Source organism: Macrosteles quadrilineatus, unplaced genomic scaffold (assembly GCF_028750875.1).
Source record: "Macrosteles quadrilineatus isolate MER2022 unplaced genomic scaffold, UCM_ALF_1.0 Scaffold_47__1_contigs__length_942521, whole genome shotgun sequence".
Taxonomy (NCBI): domain Eukaryota; kingdom Metazoa; phylum Arthropoda; class Insecta; order Hemiptera; family Cicadellidae; genus Macrosteles; species Macrosteles quadrilineatus.
The window spans coordinates 76,418-97,131 of record NW_026542640.1 but is presented as its reverse complement, the minus strand read 5'-3'; the positions used below and the strand labels follow the sequence as shown (position 1 = coordinate 97,131).

Genomic DNA, 20,714 nt, shown 5'->3' with positions numbered 1-20,714 from the left:
TTTGAGCATCATAAGAACATTTGAGTATAAAATGGTAGCCATTCAAAAATTGAAAATGGCAGATTTAAGAAATCTTTGAACAGCTTCTATTTCTGACTTGGCTGTTTGTTTAGGTTCAATTTTGTAGCATTGGCCTTTAATTTGATGTGCATATTAACCTATGTTTACAGTTAATATTTTCTTCTGACTCCTAGCAGGCTGTACCCCTGAGGCATAAGTATATTTTTATATAGTGTATCACTGAATAATGTGTTAAAATTATTTTAATGCCCTAGTTTGTGTTTTGTCTACCAAGTTTTGAAGCCCTATCTTTATTCCTTTTTGAAATATTTAACTGCCCCGGGAAATTTCTTCCATCCTGTATACGTAATACAATATGGGTTTTCCCTATAACATCCCTTTTCCAGTCGTCCTAGTTAACCAATTTTTATGATTTAGATGTCATTTGAAACCTTATGACCCAGTGGTGTGGTGAACAGTAACAAAAAAGGTGATATCCTTGAGGGTTTTGCCCCCTTGCGTTTAATTTATTTCTAGAGTTCATTTCCAGAGTTCATTTTTTAACCGACTTCCCCACTACCAACAAAAGGAGGAGGTTCTCAATTTGTTTGTGGCGATGTTTTTTTTTTCTATGTATGTTCACCAATTTCTCTGTGATTCTTTTACCGATCAGTGTGGTTCCACCACCAAAATAACCAGGAGAGTTTCTATTTGGTACCTTATATATTATGTTTAAGTATAATATTTGTTTCGGTGAAAAATTCTGAAAACTTTAAATATTCAACATTTATTTTGTTTACATTTTTGCAGATTGTTTACATTTGTGCAGAGAAGGCAATAAATAATAATAACATTCCTACAGCTGTTAGTTGAAACAATTTAAATGAAGCTACAGACAATTCCTCATGAAACAGTTGCTTCATATTGATCAATAAACTATTTCTTGCCATGGAGCCTAAATGAATTACATTGAGAAAAAATGCATTTTGTTTTGGTTACTATAAAAGATGTATTTTAACGTTTGACCTGATTTGTGTATACAGTAGGCCTAATTCTGTTTTTAGTATTGAATATTCTGACTTACAAAAACATATATGTTTCAGTGAATAGCTGTATGATATTGACAAATAAAGGTGTATTGTGAAAACCAAAGCATTCGTAAAACAGGTCTAAATATAAATCAAATGCAATTATTCCTTACACGACCTAAGAAGTGTGACAGTGCATAATCGTCAATTGTCTTAAAAGTGTTAAATATTTTAATTACTAAACATGTATTTGTAGATGTGGAATGTTTATTGATATTCTCTACCCAGTTACTATATCATAGAAATACTATTATGCCTGCTTCGGAAAGTCCTAGAGGAAGATGATTTGCAATTTCGACTAGGCTATATCTTGAGCAAACAAAACCCCCTACATGACTTTTAACCACTTTTAGCTGAACCAATCTTTCATATAATATTTTCCAAAGGTACTATACGAAAGGTACTATGGTGTTAACGACCAATTTTTCACTTTTGAGAGATTTTTTAGTGATGGTAGCTGAAGAATAACTTTCATATTGTTCCAAAAGGCTTGAGACGTTACTGTATTTCTTTTTATTATGTAGAAGTACACTGATTGCAGGAAACGATGATGTCTGACATTTCAATGTATCTAGAAAAGTCAATTAGTTTTTCATTAGGCCTAATGTAATGGACAACTCTTTCTTTCTTAAGGAATATCTAAAGATGTTTATTTTCATATCCATTGATTATGTAACCTGAACAGGTGACTCAAGCAGTTTTAAAATAATGATTGTTCTGTGGAACTTTTGATTGTTTCAAACAGTTTTGCTTATCAAAAATCCTCAAGTAATTAATAGCCTATATAAAAAATTATACAGTCACTAAAAATCATTAAATAATTTATTTTTGTAAAAAAAATACAACCGACTTCAAACGCTCTAAAAAGAATGAAATAATTTCAATAAAGTAAACTAAATAAAGTAATAAAGTAAAGGGTAAAAAAGTCCCTGGACAGTTCAATATTTTAAAAAATAATGTAGATAGAGCTACAATACTTAGTACAAAGTTACAGAGCATAAAACTCTATTTTAACACATATTCAGTGATCCAATAACTCTTCAGGGGGACGGCCCTCAAGGAGTCGGAAGAAAATCTTAAATAGAAGCATAGGTCAATATGCACATCAAATTAAAGGTCTTTTTTAGTAGAATACAATGCCGCAAACCGCACTTCAAAAGGTCGATCCTGCGCAAAATGGCAGATGTTCAAAGATTTCTTGAATCCGCCATTTTGAATCTTTGAACGACTGCCATTTTTTACTCAGGCATTCTTTTGAGCTTGAATTTACGGCATCGTAATCTACAAGTGAAGACCTTTAATTTGATGTGCATATCGACCTATTCTTACGTTAACAATTTTCTTCCGATTCCTAGGGCTGTGCCCCCTGAGGAGAAAGCGTATAATAGCAATGTTAATTAAATGAATCTTTGAACAACTGTCATTTTGCGCAGGATCAACCTTATGAAGTGCGGTTTGCGGCATTGTATTCTACTAAAAAAGACCTTTAATTTGATGTGCATATTGACCTATGCTTCTATTTAAGATTTTCTTCCGACTCCTTGAGGGCCGTCCCCCTGAAGAGTTATTGGATCACTGAATATGTGTTAAAATAGAGTTTTATGCCCTGTAACTTTGTACTAAGTATTGTAGCTCTATCTACATTATTTTTTAAAATATTGAACTGTCCAGGGACTTTTTTACCACCCTGTATAACCGATTACAAGTAAATTGTAATTTAACAGCTGTTCAGTTTTACGTTTAACCATGGTCAGATTGTAAACAAGAGACAAAACAGTTTATAAAAATGTATTTAAAATAGTCTACTTCTCAGTCTTATCTCACAACAGTGACGGGAATAATTAAATTAATTCAAGGGAATACTTCTATGAAATGTCTAAGCCGTTTACCTTTGGTGGGTTGTGTGAGCTGGTTGACAACTATTCACATTTGTTTTCGAGGTTTATCGAAATGGTGAATTATATGTCAAGTTTGGTGATGAACGTAATCCCTTGAAAAGACTCAGATTTACACAAACCCTTTCTAGCGGGCACAAAAATGTAATTGAGGCCATAGTGATCACCGGATGTACCCGAGGGGAATAAGTTTTCATACCACGACTCTCCCCGGTTCCTACGGACTACCCGTTTAAAGGTTGCAATTCCCTTTGAAAGTGTGATTCACCCTCACCATCAACAAAGCGCAGGGACGGTCACTTTAGATCACAGGCCTAGACTTGAGAGAGGATTGTTTTCTCATGGACGATTTTATGTTGCATATTCAAGCAAGTTTAGCTCAGCCACGAGTGTGGTGATGCTAGCACCTTCTGAGAAAACAAAAAATGTTGTATACAAAGAAATTCTGTAAATAATAAAAAAAATAGTACAAATAACGAACCAATAATAATAATAATAATAATAATAATAGTAAGAATAATGAACTGGAAAACTGCAGATTCAATCATTATCGTAAAATGATATATAAAAATACACTAATTTATTAGAAATGTCAACCAAATTGAAAGTTTCCGTTTTGGATCAACCGATCTGCAATATGAACGTTGGATCAAACGATCCGCTATTTTTAACTGTTGGATCAAACGATTTTGAATCTTATGAAATACTCCCATTTGCTTGCAATTTGTGTATAGGTAAAATTTTTTTCCAACTTAACTGTTTTACATATTTTTTACATTTTTAAATTCTTAACGTATAACAAATATTTTAACCAATAAAAAAAGTAAAACTTTTGTATAGATTGAAGTTTATTTATGTTGGTGGTTTTTCATGTTTGTTTTCATATTTCTAGGCTGGTTTGCGCACGCTACATGATGCAGGTCCAGAACTGAAAAGAGCAATATCAGGCAATCTAGAGGAACTTATTGATGACAATCCAGAACCAATGCATAGGGTGATTTTCTTTATGTATTCATAGTTTATTCTTTAAATAATATTAATAAGGGGTGAAAGTTTGTGTATTTGACCCCCAAACCATAAAGGTTTGCAATTTATTTCCAACTTGTAGAACTTAAGAAAACAACTAATTTAGTATATTGATGTGTTGATGTACATTTAATCATTATGGCAAGAATACAAAATAAAAATTTAGCTAATTAAAAACGTTTTGTGATATTTTATGGGAAATAATTAAATGATTGTAGTTTGCTCGTTTATAGAAATATTCAAATTTGTATAAAACTTGGCAAATTTATTTATTTTATTTATACTAAGCCATTAACATTTCATTCATTAACATTTTAAAAACACATTTTTTTGTTACCAAACACATCATTAGCAGCAAACCTAAGTACTTATTAAAATTAATGTTATTTAAGTAGGGATAAATTTTAAATTGCCGCAGGTACCAATTACATAAATTTTAAAAACTTTTGCGTAATGTGTAATTCAAATCATGGTTCTTTTTTAAATAATAATAGCAGAAAACCCAAAAAGAAATCTTTTGTATGGCCTATCTGTGAGGAGGCTAGGTTAAGTAAAAAATATGCATGGTTAATGCACTTGAATATACAAGGATGAATTACAGATAAAAAAAATGAATTGGACCTACTTTTGCTTGAGTCTAATATATCTGTGCTTAGCTTAAATGAACATTGGCTTAAAAAAGATCAAATTAATATTTTAAACGGTATAGAAAATTACACAGTTGCTGCTCATTTTTGAAGAGAAAATACAGCTCATGGAGGCTCATGTTTATTAATAAAAAATAATTTGAATTTCTTTGAAAGAAAGGATCTTTGTATATTCAGTGATGAGTTAGTTTTTGAAATGTGCTTTATTGAGATAGTTTGTTTCAATGCAATTATTATTTCCATTTATAGAATTCCATGTATTTCAAATTTTAGAATTTTTTTAAATAAATTAGAAAATGTGTTTATTTTACTGTAGAAAGAGCTAGGTTCTAAGGATGTTTATATTGTAGGTGACTTTAATGTTGACATTTTAGATACATGTACTTTTCCACAACAGAGATTGGATTTTTTGAATTTGTTAGATATTTTTGGTCTAGGTATAAATATAGAATCACCAACAAGAATTACGCCGAACAAAATTTCATGCATAGATAATATCATAACATTCAAAATTAAGCCAATTGATACAAAAATCTGTATGAATGTTGAAACTGGTCTTTCTGACCACAGGTCTCTTTTTATTTCTTTACAGGGAAATGATGAGAATAAACAAAAATTACACACTTCTTTTAAGCAAAGAATTTTTTCTGAAAGAAATATTAATAACTTTATAAACTCTATCAGCAAAATGAAGTGGAATACTACAAAAAATAACGATCTTTTTCTAAACAGTAATAATTTTTTTGGTTCTTTTCAAAGAATTTTTGAGGAATCTTTCCCTTTCAAACCTGTTAAAATTAAAAAGAAAATAGTAAATAAAAAATGGGTAACACACGCTATTCAAATTTCTAGTCAACAGAAAAGAATGTTAAGCAACTTAGCAAAGAGTTCTACTGATGTTAACTTTATTGGCTATGTAAAAATGTACAAAAAAGTTTTTAAATCTGTTTGTAACCTAGCAAAGAAAATGTATAATTGTAGTTATATAAATAAGGCTAGTAATAAGACTAAAGCAGCATGGGTTGTGGTTAAAGCCGAACTTGGTTACAAGCCAATCAATAATTCTTTTCCTGATTTAGTAATTGATAGCAAGTTAGTCTCAGATGGCACAGTTATTGCAAGTCACTTTAATTCTAAATTTATTGAGGTAGGGAAGGATTTAGGGGTAAATTTTTCCAAGAGTAAGGCAATGGAACTAGTAAAAAAATCAATCACACATAGGCCTGATATTCCAATTTTTAACTTTAGTTTAGTTACACCTCAGCAAGTTATCAAAATAGGCAAGTCACTAAGCGATAAAAAAACGGCTGGTTGGGATTTCAACTACTATGATAAAAAAAGTAATTAAGTTTGTTGCTGAGCCATTGTCCATAATCATCAATCAGACTTTCCAATAGCACTTTACCTAATCATTTGAAGTATGCAGAGGTGAAGCTGTTATTTAAAAAAGGTTCTAAGAGTAATTCAGATAACTACCGACCTGTTTCTGTCCTGCCTTCTTTTTCAAAGAGATTTGAAAAAATTGCATTCAATCAAATGTCCTATTTTCTGGAATCTAATAACTTATTAGCTGATGAACAGTTTGGTTTTAGGAAAAATCGAAGTACCACTTCCACTGTGGCTCATTTTGTAAATTCAATAACACAGAGCTTGGATGGGTCACAGAGCACTATTGGCGTGTTCTATGATCTATCCAAAACCTTTGATAGTGTACACCATCAAATTCTTCTTGATAAACTATCCTCCTATAGATTCTCAGAATCAGTTATTTTGTGGTTGAAATCATATTTAAACGATCGCTTTCAAAGAACAGTTATTATTAAAGAAAACATTAAGTATGCTTCTGAATGGGAAAAGATTGTTATGGGGTGCCTCAGGGCTCTATATTAGGACCGTTATTGTTTTTGATGTACACAAATGATCTACCTAAGAATGTTAAACCTAGTTTGTTGTTATATGCTGACGATACGACGGCCATCATTAAATCAAAAGACAGTCATGAACTAAGTTTAGCTTTGAATCAAGCTCTTCAAGATCTGTCAAAATGGTTTAAAGTAAACGGTTTAAAAATGAACCACATTAAAACACAAATAGTAAAATTTCAAACTGCACAGTGTAGGGGCGATCTTGAAGGCTTTGTTTATTTTGATAATGATTTTGTTAATTTTTAAATTTAGCAACACAGCTAAATTTTTTGGAATTGGCACATTCATAACACCTCTAAAAAGTTAAATTCAGTATGTTTTCAAATGTTGGTCTTAAGAAATGTTGTTGATTTAAACACTAGACTAATGATTTATCACGCTTTATTTTCGTCAATTTTACAGTATGGAATAGAGCTTTGGGGCGTCACATCTGATTCGTATCAACTTTTTAAACTTCAAAAAAGAATACTTAGAATTATGACTTTTAAACCAGTAAAACATTAAGTGAATGAATGGTTTAATTACCTTTACTGTCAAAGCGACCTTGTAGTCTTAGTAGGCTACTGCAGTTTCGATAACCTTTTCATGGTATCTTCTTCAGGCTAGGGACATCATCTTCGTTCGTTTTCACGAACACGTCATTTTGAATAAAAACCATTGAACACACGGACACGAACACAAAACATTTAAACGACACATTAAACATAAACTGTACAAATACTGGGACGGCAAGAGTGTGTGGTGGCGCATGCGGACGGCTGGTCTACATCATTTACGAAACGGCAATCAGAATAGGTGATATGAATTCAAAGAAAAAGGATCGCATCTGACGAAGGGGAGGGGAGAGGGAAGAATGTGCGTGGACTGATAACAACCGGTAGTCTAGACCAGCCGTCCGCATGCGCCACCACACACTCTTGCCGTCCCAGTATTTGTACAGTTTATGTTTAATGTGTCGTTTAAATGTTTCGTGTTCGTGTCCGTGTGTTCAATGGTTTTTATTCAAAATGACGTGTTCGTGAAAACGAACGAAGATGATGTCCCTAGCCTGAAGAAGATACCATGAAAAGGTTATCGAAACTGCAGTAGCCTACTAAGACTACAAGGATCGCTTTGACAGTAAAGGTATTTAAACCATTCATTCACTTATTGAAAAAGCGATTCAGAGGCTGTCAACATGAAGCGTAAAACATTCTTGCAAACAACTTTTTAAAGAACTAAAGATTCTAACCGTCCCTAATTTGTACATTCTTAAATGTTTATTGTATGTGAAATCAAATTTTGAAAAACTCCACAGTGAAAATAATCGGCACAATTATAACACTAGATTTCATACAGATTTTCAATATCCTATACACAGATTAAATCTTGTGGAAAGGACACCTTCTTATATGGGTAAAAGATTTTTTAACAATTTGCCTGGGTACTACAAATCTATAATAGGATTAGTATCTTTTAAAAAGAAAATTTTTGAATTTTTGTTGGAAAAGAATTATTATAGTATTGATCAGTTTCTCGAAGACAAATCAATGTGAATTGTTTGTTTTGTTACCTACTATGTATTTATTTTTACCAATATAAGCTAGTTTATTTTAGTATAGTTTGACAATGTCACCTGTTTTGTCTGGCTGTGCCAGAGCATTTAAAAAAAACGTTTTGTGACAATAAAGATGACTTTGACTTTGACTTTGATAGATTTGATTTGTTTAATGAAATATTTTATTAATAATCCAACCAGGTAAATGAAAGTTCGCTTAGTCTGCAGGTTTGCTGCTGCTGCGGTATTTTTTGTTCTATTGATCTGCTTTTTATGGTTACTTATATGTCAATGAAAACTTTTCCGTTCCAATAAAATGTCTTTAAAAGAACTAAATAAAATGTATTTCAATATACTTGTTTTAAATATCATAAAGAACTTTTAAGTGTAAATTTCTAATTGTAATGGTAAGTTTCTGTTTTCTGTTACGTGGGATCAGCGGAATCACTCACTGTTTGGGAGCGTGTGGTCTTCAGTGAGAAGGGGTAGAGGGAGTTTTCATCGTACAAAGTCTCTCAAGGTCAACGCAACCAACATTAAGGTGAGTGGAAATCACACACTTAATATCAGTCTTTTGATTTACAACTAGTTGATATGTTTACACATAGTATTCCAAAAGTCATTAGTACGTTGTATTCTATGGAAAATTGGAAAGTAATAGCAGGATAACTAATTATTTAAAATATATAAAAAAAATAATTATTTAGAAATGTAATATTGAAAGACACATAGAAGTTATAGAACAGTTTCAGCGATAAAGAAATGTTATTTCCTTTCAAACAACTTAAAATGTAATGAAATGTGTAGTCAAAGAAAGTTGGTCAATTGGCTTAACTGGTGTGTTTCATTTTTACCATAATACTCGTGCAAGTTAAATCTTAATTTAGATTATAATAGTTTTGCTTGAAAATGTATGTTGCTATAATCGAAATCCTAAATTTTTCTTAGTTTAATTTTAAAGATAGATTTTATATTATATAACCAAACATGAATAAACGTTTGATTTGTAATTGCAATTTTCTTGTCCTAGTAAATTTAACAAAAACATCTCTCTTTTTTTATATACATGATTCAAAACAAGTTTTATCATAGTTTAGTTTTTTTCAAGCAATATATTAATAAAGTTGGTGTTATCATAATTAATTCTATACTAGTATTGAATATCAAGTGCTACATATATTTCGTCATAGATCTTACTCTATTTTTATCTCAATTCTTAGTTTCTATTAATAAGCTTGATGCTGGTTGTTGAAAAATGTGGTTGACAACAAATTTATGACATTTATTATTGCATTTTATTTAATATAAAATATGTTTAAAATATACTTTCCGGCATAACTCACATAACTTTTGAACACAAATAATTGGGCCTGATTTTAACTGAGTTCATGCTCAATAACCAGTAAACTCCCAATCTTCGTCACAATGTCTACAATAGTATTAAAATGGTAAGTAAACTATATTTCACACAATTTGTTTTCTGACAGATGAATCATCTGGATGTGCCTGGAAGAAACCTTAGAAAGGTAGCTAGCCAAGCAATGTATTATTTCATATTGCTTTCTTATGTGTTGCTTCGTGGAGGCAGTTGCTTCGCTTTCTTTTATTTGCAGACATAATCTCATAGACATTTTATTCTTCATTGTATTGATATGCCTGAACCTGTGTATTCACTAAGACGTGGTATGTCTAGGAATTTTGTTACATTTATAAATAACTAGTCAAACCTAAATCCTGAAAAGTATAAGAGTTATGTTTAAATCAATTTAAAAAATAATTGAAACTTAGCATAAAAGTAGTTTTAATTGCAGATAATTATTTAAGATCTTAAATGTTTGCTTAAGCTCATTAGTTAGCCTAGGCAGAGCATCAATGTTTGTTCAGCAAAGAATTTCAATTTAATTTACTTTTTTTAGAGTTACCTATTTCCTTTTATATTTTCAGTTATTTACCACACAAATGTTTTTTTTTTTCTTTTTTTTGGGGGGGTGTTCATCAACCCCTAGCTACTTCGGCCTATTGTCATATTGTAGCACCCCTCAAATCAGTCAGAGATGTCAAACTTTTATGGGCCAATGCCAGACAATCCATACATAAGTGTTCAGAGGTTTCCACCTCGTTTTTGCAGAACCTGCATTGGTCTGTCTGTGACCTCTTTATGGTTCTAAGGTGTTTCCTAATAGGTCCGTGCCTAGTTAGCATTCCTACTAGTAATCTGATGCCCCCCTTTTTGAGGCTCAATACACCTTTCCAGTCTTTCATTGAGGGGTCTATTAGTGTTTTTAAAGTCCTTAGTCCTGGGTTGGTCCTCCAAGCCTCCGCCTTCTGGACCTTAACCCAGTCTCTGACTTTGGCTACTCCTGAGCTAATTGGCGTACCGCTGTAGGGTTCTGGTCCTGTCAGATGTTCTTCTGCTCTCCTCCTGGCCAAAGCATCGGCTTTCTCATTCCCCTCAAGCCCCGAGTGTCCTGGGACCCAACCTATTTTGACTTTATTCCGCATTTTGAGAGTGTTTTAAACCCCTTTACTGTTTGTGACTCTGTCACACAAGACACCAGCGCCTTTATTACAGCTTGGCTGTCTGAGAGGATCAGTATTTTCCCCTTTCTCAGGTTCTAAATGTAATCTTAATACGAATTTAAATTAAGTATTTTTTCTTTGATTTTTTAGTTTAAGTATTTAGCTTTGTTAAGAAAAGGATTGTAAAACATCACAGAGAGCACCAGTACGTGGTATTAGTTGCTTTGCTTGTGGATGAAAAATGTATGCTTTGAAATTGAGATTATTATCAAGATTATTAGCACTATCAAATAGTAAATTGTATGGTATAAATTGTAAACTCAGTGGTCCATATTTCTTTACTAATTTTTCTGGGGAGAGTGGGTGTTTAGAAAAATAATAAATTATTGTAAAATTCAAATCTATGTATGTAAATCCAAAAAATTAAGGATGAATTATGGATATGAACAAACAAATATTTAATTAGGTAGTTCAAAGATAATAAACGCTAATGGCTTACCAACAATGACATGTAAATTCTAAGAAACATATGGACAAGGTGAAAGGAAAATTAACAGTTTTCTCTTTATACAGAGTTAATCTTTAGATCATAACACGAATCCTGAAAATCAATATAAGATAAAATGTCACACTTGACCAGGAATGGACCAAATTCTTTAGGCTTATTATGAGTTTGATTGATTTATTTATGTATTTCTGGAACTAAGCATATTCTACATTTAAATTCAATGCATATAGTCCAGGAGCTGAGGGGGTTTGAGCATGCATGAAAGTAGTACGCAATGTTATTGCTGATTATTGTAATATGGACTGTGGTGATCAAAATTACGTATGTCGCCTATTTCAAAAGTGGTCGATAAGGTGGGGGGGAGGGGGCAAACATGGCGGTTTGCACTATGCGTTAAAACGCTGATATTTCGAAAACGGTAAAAGATAGAACATCGGTTAAAATGTCGTTGTAATTCTTAAAATGTGGACTACAATAATGGTTATTGAGTCCGAGGTCGTATCTCTATAAATAAACAAGTTATTGTATAAAATATGTAAAAATGGACTTTTCGTGTAGTTTTTTTTACCGAAAGTAGAATTAATTTGTGAGTGTCGCAAAGAAGTAATATCAAATATCTTTACTGATAGTTGTTATATGGACCGTGGTGATAAAAAATACGCATGTCACCTACTTTTCAGGTGGTCGAGAACTTGGAGGGAGGGGGGTAAAGATGGCGGAACGCGCTATGCATTGAAATGACTGTAGCTCTATAACGGTACGAGATGGGACATCGGTTAAAACGTAGTCTTAATCCAAAAAATATGGCCAATAGAAAAGGTTATTGGGTAAAAAGTTGTATCTTAACTAATAAAAAAGTTATAACAATAATAAGTTTAACAAAATCTACATTATACAGCTATTTTCTTCAAAAATCATATGGATTGTTGATAAATAATAGTGTAATTACTTAATTACCTGGCTAAATATTTACCAGATGCATTTTCTTATAAGAAAAAAATATATTATTACGAATGCATATGGTTTAAAATGTAAAACACGGCCTCCAAACGCCTTGGGGTTCGTCCGATAGGCTGCGTCATAATTGCTTCCCCCAAAGTTCATTGCCTTCCAACTCAGTGATATCGGGGTTGTAAAAGTATTTGTACATTTTAAGACTACTGACATTTATTGTATTTATAACATTCTTTTATAACTTTTAATAGTTATTTAAATATTTTAAATTTCAATAGGCTACATTTTATTTTAAGTTGCTTACGTTTTTTTTTTTTAATTGTGTGTGGCTGGTTTTTATATACGTTTGTTCTTAGTGACTAGTGGATTAGGCAATTTTAAAGTAAAATTTCACCAACTTCCAAAAGTTAGGTACCTATTTTAATTCAACAAATAATATGAACAACCCGTATAATTGTTATGGATAGAATGAAGAGATGTACAGTATTTTTTATTATAAGGTATTTACTTTTGTCGTTATGTTTTTTATTTCATATAACTGTATTTAATAGAATCTGTTACATAATTATATTGTAATAACCTATAACATTATAATTAAAATTTAATTTGTAGTGGTTATCTGTATTATGCATTTGATTGCGGCGAAACCCCAAGTATTATATGTAGTTCGGAGGCCGTGTTTTACATTTTAAACCATATGCATTCGTAATAATATATTTTTTTCTTATAAGAAAATGCATCTGGTAAATATTTAGCCGAGTAATTAAGTAATTACACTATTATTTATCAACAATCCATATGATTTTTAAAGAAAATAGCTGTATAATGTAGATTTTGTTCAACTTATTATTGTTATAACTTTTTTATTAGTTAAGATACAACTTTTTACCCAATCACCTTTTCTATTGGCCATATATTTTGGATTAAAACTACGTTTTAACCGATGTTCCATCTCGTACTGTTGTCGAGCTACAGTCATTTCAATGCATAGCACGTTCCGCCATCTTTGCCCCCCCTCCCTCCAAGTTCTCGACCACCTGAAAAGTAGGCGGCATGCGTATTTTTTATCACCACAGTCCATGTTACAGCTATCAGCAAAGATATTTGATATTACTTCTTTGTGACACTCACAAATTGATTCTACTTTCGGTAAAAAAACTACACGAAATGCCCATTTTTACATATTTTATACAATAACTTGTTTGTTTATAGAGATACGACCTCGGACTCAATAACCATTATTGTAGTTTACATTTTTAGAATTACAACGACGTTTTAACCGATATTCTATCTTTTACCGTTCTCGAAATATCAGCGTTTTAACGCATAGCGCAAACCGCCATGTTTGCCCCCTCCCCCCCACCTTATCGACCACTTTTGAAATAGGCGACATACGTAATTTTGTTCACCACAGTCCATATTACAATAATCAGCAATAACATTGCGTACTACTTTCATGCATGCTCAAACCCCCTCAGCTCCTGGACTAATAGTTATTAATAGACTAATAGACTGCACCATCTAAAACTACCTTCTGGTAAATTTGCGTGCTTCAGAAAGTCTTAGGATGCATCATACTAATAAGTTTGTCAGTATATTGTGAGCCATCCTGAATGGAACTGTCTTTACCGAGCCCAGGTGGACCCCCCCCTCCCCTACTTTGAAATGTAACTAAGAAGAACCCATCCCCTACCAAACAGTGAGCAAGTCACTAGATATATTTATCTAGAGCGGGTCACAGTGAGATATTTTCACTGAATGTATTCAAGAAGAATAGTGATAATTGTTTTGGCTCGGCTATGGTCGTCTTCAACATGTTCTAATTATTCAACAAGTATCCAAAGAAATGTTAGCAAGATCATTTTAATATGACAATGTTTCTTTACAACTTAGGCCTACTATAGTTCTTTGTCACTTACTACCAACAAATTAATGTCTCATTCATGCAGGTTCACGTTTTGAAAATGGAAAACTTTTACTGTCACGAATATATACAAAAATATTTATTAAATTTGTAAACACTGTTTTTTTTTCAACTGTTCTTTTTTTACCTATTTATTTAATGAGTTGTTTTGAACAGGTTTCCCCTACAAACTCGATAGACTACCTGCCGTACAACTCCTTACAGAGGGTAGTGACCGATGGAATGAACCATCTCAACAACATGATGAAACCTCCACCCCCTGGGTAAGCTGAAACAACCCCTAACTTGTTACTAAAATATTTAAGTAAAAAGGTTAAATATACCTGTTGTACTGTCAAGTGATCCTGGTTTTTTTCATCAGGCAACCACTGTTTTGATACTAAAGGTTCATCATCAGACTGAATATCAAGTTAAGATCTTCACTGATTTTATGTAGAGTCTTTGTAAACAAACATACAAATACAACTACATGGACACAACACACACAACTACATAAACAATTTGACAAACATTTTACCAAATGGAAATAAAATTCTCAACATCTGCTACACCACGTGCCCATAGTTATTATTTTCATTCAGCCAAATCTTTGTTTAATGTACGTGTTTTTGTGTCTTACTACAGTAGACCCTCTCTAATCCGGCGTCTTTTGACGGGTAAGGTCTTCCACGATCGCAGCAAAATTCTTATTATCTTCCGCGGCCGTGTAGACATCATCATCCACTCCAGCGGTCACGGAAACTTCATCATCGTTTTTCGCGATAGCGGCAAAATCATGAGCATCTCCCACAGCCAGGTAGATATTATCGTTGTATTCCACGATCGCGGCAAAAATGTTATCATCTCCCGCGGCTATGTAAACAGCCTTACTCACTCCGCAGTCACGGAAACGTCATCGTCGTCTTGCGCGATTGCAGCAAAGTCATGAACATCTCCCGCGGTCACGGAAACGTCATCGTCGTCATGCGCGATCGCGGCAAAATCATGAACATTTCCCGCGGACGTTTAGACGTTATTAACAACTCCCACCATTACGGAAACATCATCGTCGTCATGCCCGATCACGGCAATAGCGGTTTCCGATCGCGTGATCTTTAGAGACGTGTTTTAAGTGCATTTTATTTTAAGTGTTTTTATTGATAACATTCCAGTAATCCGGCATTTTCACTAATCCGGCAGTATCACGAGTCTACTGTAGCTGGACTCTTTACAACATCACTGATAACTAAATGTTCTACTCGATAATGAACATTTAGGTTGGGTATCAGTGGACACCTTTAAAAAAACTGAAACACTGGACAACACACCAGGTAATTTTACCTACTTTTTTATTTGTATAAACGTAATCCATAAGCTAAAAATGTTTAAACTTTTAAATTTGTGGCTTTTTAAAAACATTTTCTCTGTGATACAGAGTTTATTTTTCTCATCCATTAATGTGAATATTTTTGCAAAAGGAAAAAAAGTTTGAACAAAACATTTAGTGTCACAAATGTATTCTGTAATTTTCAAAACTAGATGTTGTTTTTCTTGTTTTCTGTGTGTAATACAATAATGAACAATGTTCTCTATTGTGTTAGTATTGTCCTAGAGTATTACACTTAGTGTTGTCGAACGTATTAGAACTATCATCATATGTCACTTCATGCTTCATACTTATGAGCTTTAAAAATACAAACCATCACAAACTGTCTCTCACCAGCAAGGTGTTACTATGTGTGTTCTATGGTTCTTTAGTATATCTTGTACACCTAGATATATTAATGGTTTATCTGTTTGTAATAATTTGTTGTAGATGTTTCTAATTGTAACAAATCATTACATACAGGGTGAGTTTTAATTGTGCCCCCCACAATTGTTCCAGATTTTTTTCAAATACCAATCCCAGGCCACTTCCAAACATTGTTGTGTAGTGAGTACTTCATTTTGACAAAGCGGTCATTTCCAGCCGCCATCTTTGATTCGCCATATTGGATGCAAAATCTGTTTTTCAAATGTAAAGTTGGGGTTGTGACCCATTATTTCAAACTAGAATTTACCCTGATTTCAATGCCTCAACCCGTTAAAAAAATATTGATCCATTCCAAAGTTATGAGGGCTTTTTATAACTTTATTTTTAGCCAATTTTTACATTGTGCATTTACAAACCAATGCCATAATCTCAAAATAGTGCTAGATAAAGATAAGCATACACCACCAGTCATTGTCCACCTATTTTCACTTGGTTACGACAGATGTATTTTTTTCAGTTGCCATCTTGGATCCACTATTTTGAAATATAATAAATCATTATTTAAATAGGAAGGGGGTGTTGTAGCCCATCTTTTCAAATAACTTTTTTAAGCTAAACTCAATATCACAATCCATTTTTTGTTATCAAGTTTTTTTATGAAATATTGCAATTATTTTTATTAAAAATGTCAATATTTCAAAATCACAATATGAAAATTAAAAACTGATCGCGGAATTGAGTTCAGCTTAAAAAAAATTTTCAAAATGATGGGTCACAACACCCCCTTATGATGTACATGAAACAACACGAACACAAATGAAATACAATGATTTATTGTATTTCAAAATGGTGGATCCAAGATGGCGACTGATTAAATTACATCCGTCATAACCATGTGAAAATAGGTCGACAATGACTGGTGGTGTATACTTATCTTTATCTAGCACTATTTTGAGATTATGGCCTTGGTTTGTAAATGCACAATGTAAAAATTGGCTAAAAATAAAGTTATAAAAAGCCCTAATAACTTTGGAATGGATCAAGATTTTTTTAACGTTTTGAGACATTGTAATCAGGGAAAAAATATAGTTTCAAATAATGGGTCACAACCATGTAACCCATTTAAAAAACATTACATTAAAAAAAGATTTTGCATTCAATATGGCAAATCCAAGATGGCGGCCGGAAATTACCACCTTGTCAAAATGAACTTCTTACTACCCAAAAATGTTTGGAAGTGGTCTGGGATTGATATTTGAAAAAATTTAGAAAAGGTTGGGGGGGGGGGGACAATTAAAACTCACCCTGTATATGATTGTATGGATCATCAGAGGAAAAACCATCATCCCTTTTGATGACTCAAAATTACATATTAAAAAAAAACTAAATAAATACTCTTTATAACCTCGATTGAAGCTATATTTTAAACATTCAATTTATACAGGAATTTGAATAAATACTCAAATGGGACAAGTTTTTTACAGTTTGTTTATCAATATTTTATGACAAAGCACATGGGTGTATGTGTGACAAACACAACTTCATAAAGAACTATAAAGGTTAGGAATTAGGAAAAGGCCAGTTGGCTGATTAGGATTATTATGTACAAGGATAGGGATCAGCTAGCTTACCTGGTAGATAGAGTCCAGATTAGCGTTTGTAACACACACAAAACATATAACACAAAACAGTAAAACTTCATATTTCGTCATCTTTCTTCTCCCTCTTGACACAGAAAACATACTACTATAACCCAGAATGCCAACCGCGTGGTAAAAAGCATTAAGTGTTTTGAGAGAGCTTTGCCTGTCAATCGTAGGCAGCGCCACCAGCGTTGCCATGCACTCAGCTGGATGTAGATATAGTGGTGATAATAGGTTTAATTTTAGCAGAGGAAGAGGAGACACGAAGGCGGAAGCAAAGATTTTGAATGCACCACATAAACAGAAAAGGACTAAGTTTTGGAGAGTTCCACACCTTGTTTCCTGATCTTGTAGAGGATGATGTGAAAACCTACCTAATTTTTTCATAATAGATCCTATTTCTGCCTATATAAGTTCACGCCGGATGTTATTAAAATATTCCTGAAGTCGCATGTTGTACAGTTTCGGATATTTCTCAACGAGAACAATCACCTTACTAACATCTATGTAGTAAACATAGTATACAACACACTAAACCATTGCGACTTTGACAGAGTCCCGTGCCGCCCGCCCGGTCGGTGTGCAGTGCTCCCGGTCGGTACGGGCGACACGGGCGGTACGGCAGCTCGGAAATGTCCTAGAGTTCTGTCTCCCGGACTTTTTAACAAACGGCGGAAGCTGCCGAACGTCCATTGCCGGTCTTCCCGCCGTAGTGGGCGCACTCATATTACATTCAATGTTATTAACTTTTAAAAATTGCCGTGCCGGCCGCCTGTCCGTGCCGTGCCGCCGTAGTGCGCGCGAAGCTTAACAGTGACGAAATATCAAGTTTTCTGTTTTGCGTTATGTGTTTCATCTGTGTTACAAAAGCTGATCTGGACAATCTATACCAGGTAGCTAGCTGATTCCTATCCTTGTACATAATAATCCTTCATATAGAACTAAGTAGTTATATTTCGCTTTACATTAACATTTACAAAATTTGTTATAACTCTTGAGTAGGGTCAAGGATATGTTAATGTCACATTATAATTGCAATTTGAAGTAGATAATTTAATGTTCACTTGCTAAAAACATTGATTTGCTAATCTAAGTTTTTATGTTATATAAAATTAATAAACATTTAATCTTTGTTTCACCAAATATTTCAACACTAATTTCTTTATTTTGTATTAAATAACAGTAGAAATAAAGTTTTTTATGTTGTCAAAAAGTATTCATCCTAATCAATATTCTTTTAAGTCTCATATGTAGGAAGATTTAAATTGTTATTTAAGTCGTATTAACTTTACTCTACAAATTCAAATTTTCTGATGTAAAAACCACGATCCTTTAGTATTTTGCTAGAAAGGATGGTTTATAAGACAATAAAAATAGTTTGTTCATAACTTTAGACCTATAATTACACATATTACTATTACTATTAGACATATAATTACACAAGGCTTACACCTCAAGCAATCATTACTGTTGTATGTTATACATGTTCAGTTTTGGAATGTTTGGGAAAATAAATTGCACCGTTGCTAATCATGGTCGTGTTGATTCTTGTAAGAGTCCATCATTTGTGTTTAATTGTTTGTTGTCTTTTTCTCCATCTCGTGTTTTCTGTCGTGGCTCCTGTTAGTGTTAGCGTTAAGGAAGCAAAAGCATAATTTAATATGAGTATCATCATATTTAAGGGGTATAATGGTCGGTCCAGCCACTCAAATCCCTGTGCCTTAAGTTCATTATTTTTTTGAAGGGAGATAAATTCGAGGAAGGAAAATTAATTTTAAAAATAAGTTTTTTTTGTTGAATCCATTGTTTTATCAAAGTTTCTTATCAAAATGACTTAACAGATCAAAATATGAAAACATATCCTTTTCCTCTCACTAGGATGTTTTTAGGACACCATTTGATCACTGAAATAAGTGTTTTGTAGGCCGAGTACTAAAACCAATACTATAACATCCTAGAGCCAAAAACTGGCTTAAAATTTATAAAATCGTAAACTTATTCTAAACTCTCCATACCTATAAAAAAATTCAATAAAAAATTGGCAATAAGCACATTTATGTTTAATTTTTTTGTTGCTATACGATCATAAACTAAATATTCTAAACTGATTATCAATATTTATTAAGTCACTATGTAGTAGAACTATTATGTTTTGTTGTCAAAAGATTGTATTTTCACATTTTTAGCAAATTTTGCCGTATAAGACTATTACAGTACTTTAAGTTTCATGGTAAGACCTAGCTAGGCCTTGGACACTTTGTTTTGATATCCCCAGAAGCCAAAAACACACACAACATTCGTTCAAACATGTGTTCGTGTATGTGTCCGTTAGCACCATGACTTGGTTAAAACCATTCAATTCTGATTGAATTCGGTCATACATGTACAAACCTACACGATGCCTAGATTATAGGAACAAGGTTTTTAATAAGGGTTTTATGGAGTAATATTGTTTTACCCATTTTCGGCCATTGAAACAAAAAATATCCCAATTTCTTTCTAATCTTTTTGTAGAGCTTAAAAAGCAATATTTAGTAAATTTGAATGTTGTTGTCTGCTTATAGATATTTTATTTTGATCAAATTTGAAAAGTTTATTTATTTCATACTTTAAGCGATTTATATTTAGCAAAAAACCCACTTAATTACCTTCTCTGTACCAGCAGACCTAATTACTGTTCAAAATTAAACCTAATGTTATTTAAACATGGAATAAATCTGACATGTTTAAGAGAATATTTTAGTGAAAATCCAATCAAACTAAAAGCCTGCAAAACCTCACTTTCAGCCCTTGGGGGGAAATATGCCATTGAGAATGAATTTTTGTTGAAAACATATAGACAAACAAAATCATTTGCTTTTTTGATGATTATATCAAATCATCTTCTTTCCGTAAATAAACATACCTTATTGCACAGTTCATTAAAAAAATGGATACTTAATCCTTTTCTGTTATTTTAAATGGTTTATGCTTTTACTTCTCTTCCGTCCCTGTTTCAATAAGTAAATGTCTAGTAGGTGTCCCAGTTGGTAGTTGTGCATTCTCCCTTTTCTTCAAGTTCATCTGTGTCTTGCACTGTTTGTTGTGTTGGTGTCACTGTCATCCAAGTTCATCATCATCTGTTGTTATAAATTTAAACGTTGGTTCTGTCCAGTGAAAAGTCAATGCAGGACATTGGCCAAACAAAAGAAGATGAGTCCATGATTCCGTTGCGACATCTTACAGTGTCCAATGGTGACGCGGATATGACTTACCGGCCATATCAAATTATCGAGTAAGTTGTTCCGCAGCTATTCTTTTGGTGTTTGTGGATTC

The 20,714-nt window shown here is 32.8% G+C and overlaps 1 protein-coding gene across 13 annotated transcripts in view; it reads left to right on the top strand.

Moving 5' to 3' along the window:
• LOC129005959 (muscle calcium channel subunit alpha-1-like) overlaps nt 1-20,714 on the top strand; it is a 332,295-nt gene that overhangs the window by 292,679 nt on the left and 18,902 nt on the right. For 10 of the 13 annotated variants that reach the window (XR_008491886.1, XM_054435029.1, XM_054435032.1 and 7 more), the window contains 5 exons: nt 3,876-3,977; nt 8,558-8,659; nt 9,606-9,644; nt 14,181-14,287; nt 20,554-20,673. Coding sequence is in view for 12 of the 13 variants with exons in the window: in XM_054435029.1 (XP_054291004.1) it covers nt 3,876-3,977; nt 8,558-8,659; nt 9,606-9,644; nt 14,181-14,287; nt 20,554-20,673 (470 nt within the window). In the remaining variant the exon portion in view is untranslated. The remainder of the gene's footprint in view (nt 1-3,875; nt 3,978-8,557; nt 8,660-9,605; nt 9,645-14,180; nt 14,288-20,553; nt 20,674-20,714) is intronic. The other 3 variants (XM_054435027.1, XM_054435031.1, XM_054435025.1) reach the window with 2 other exon arrangements.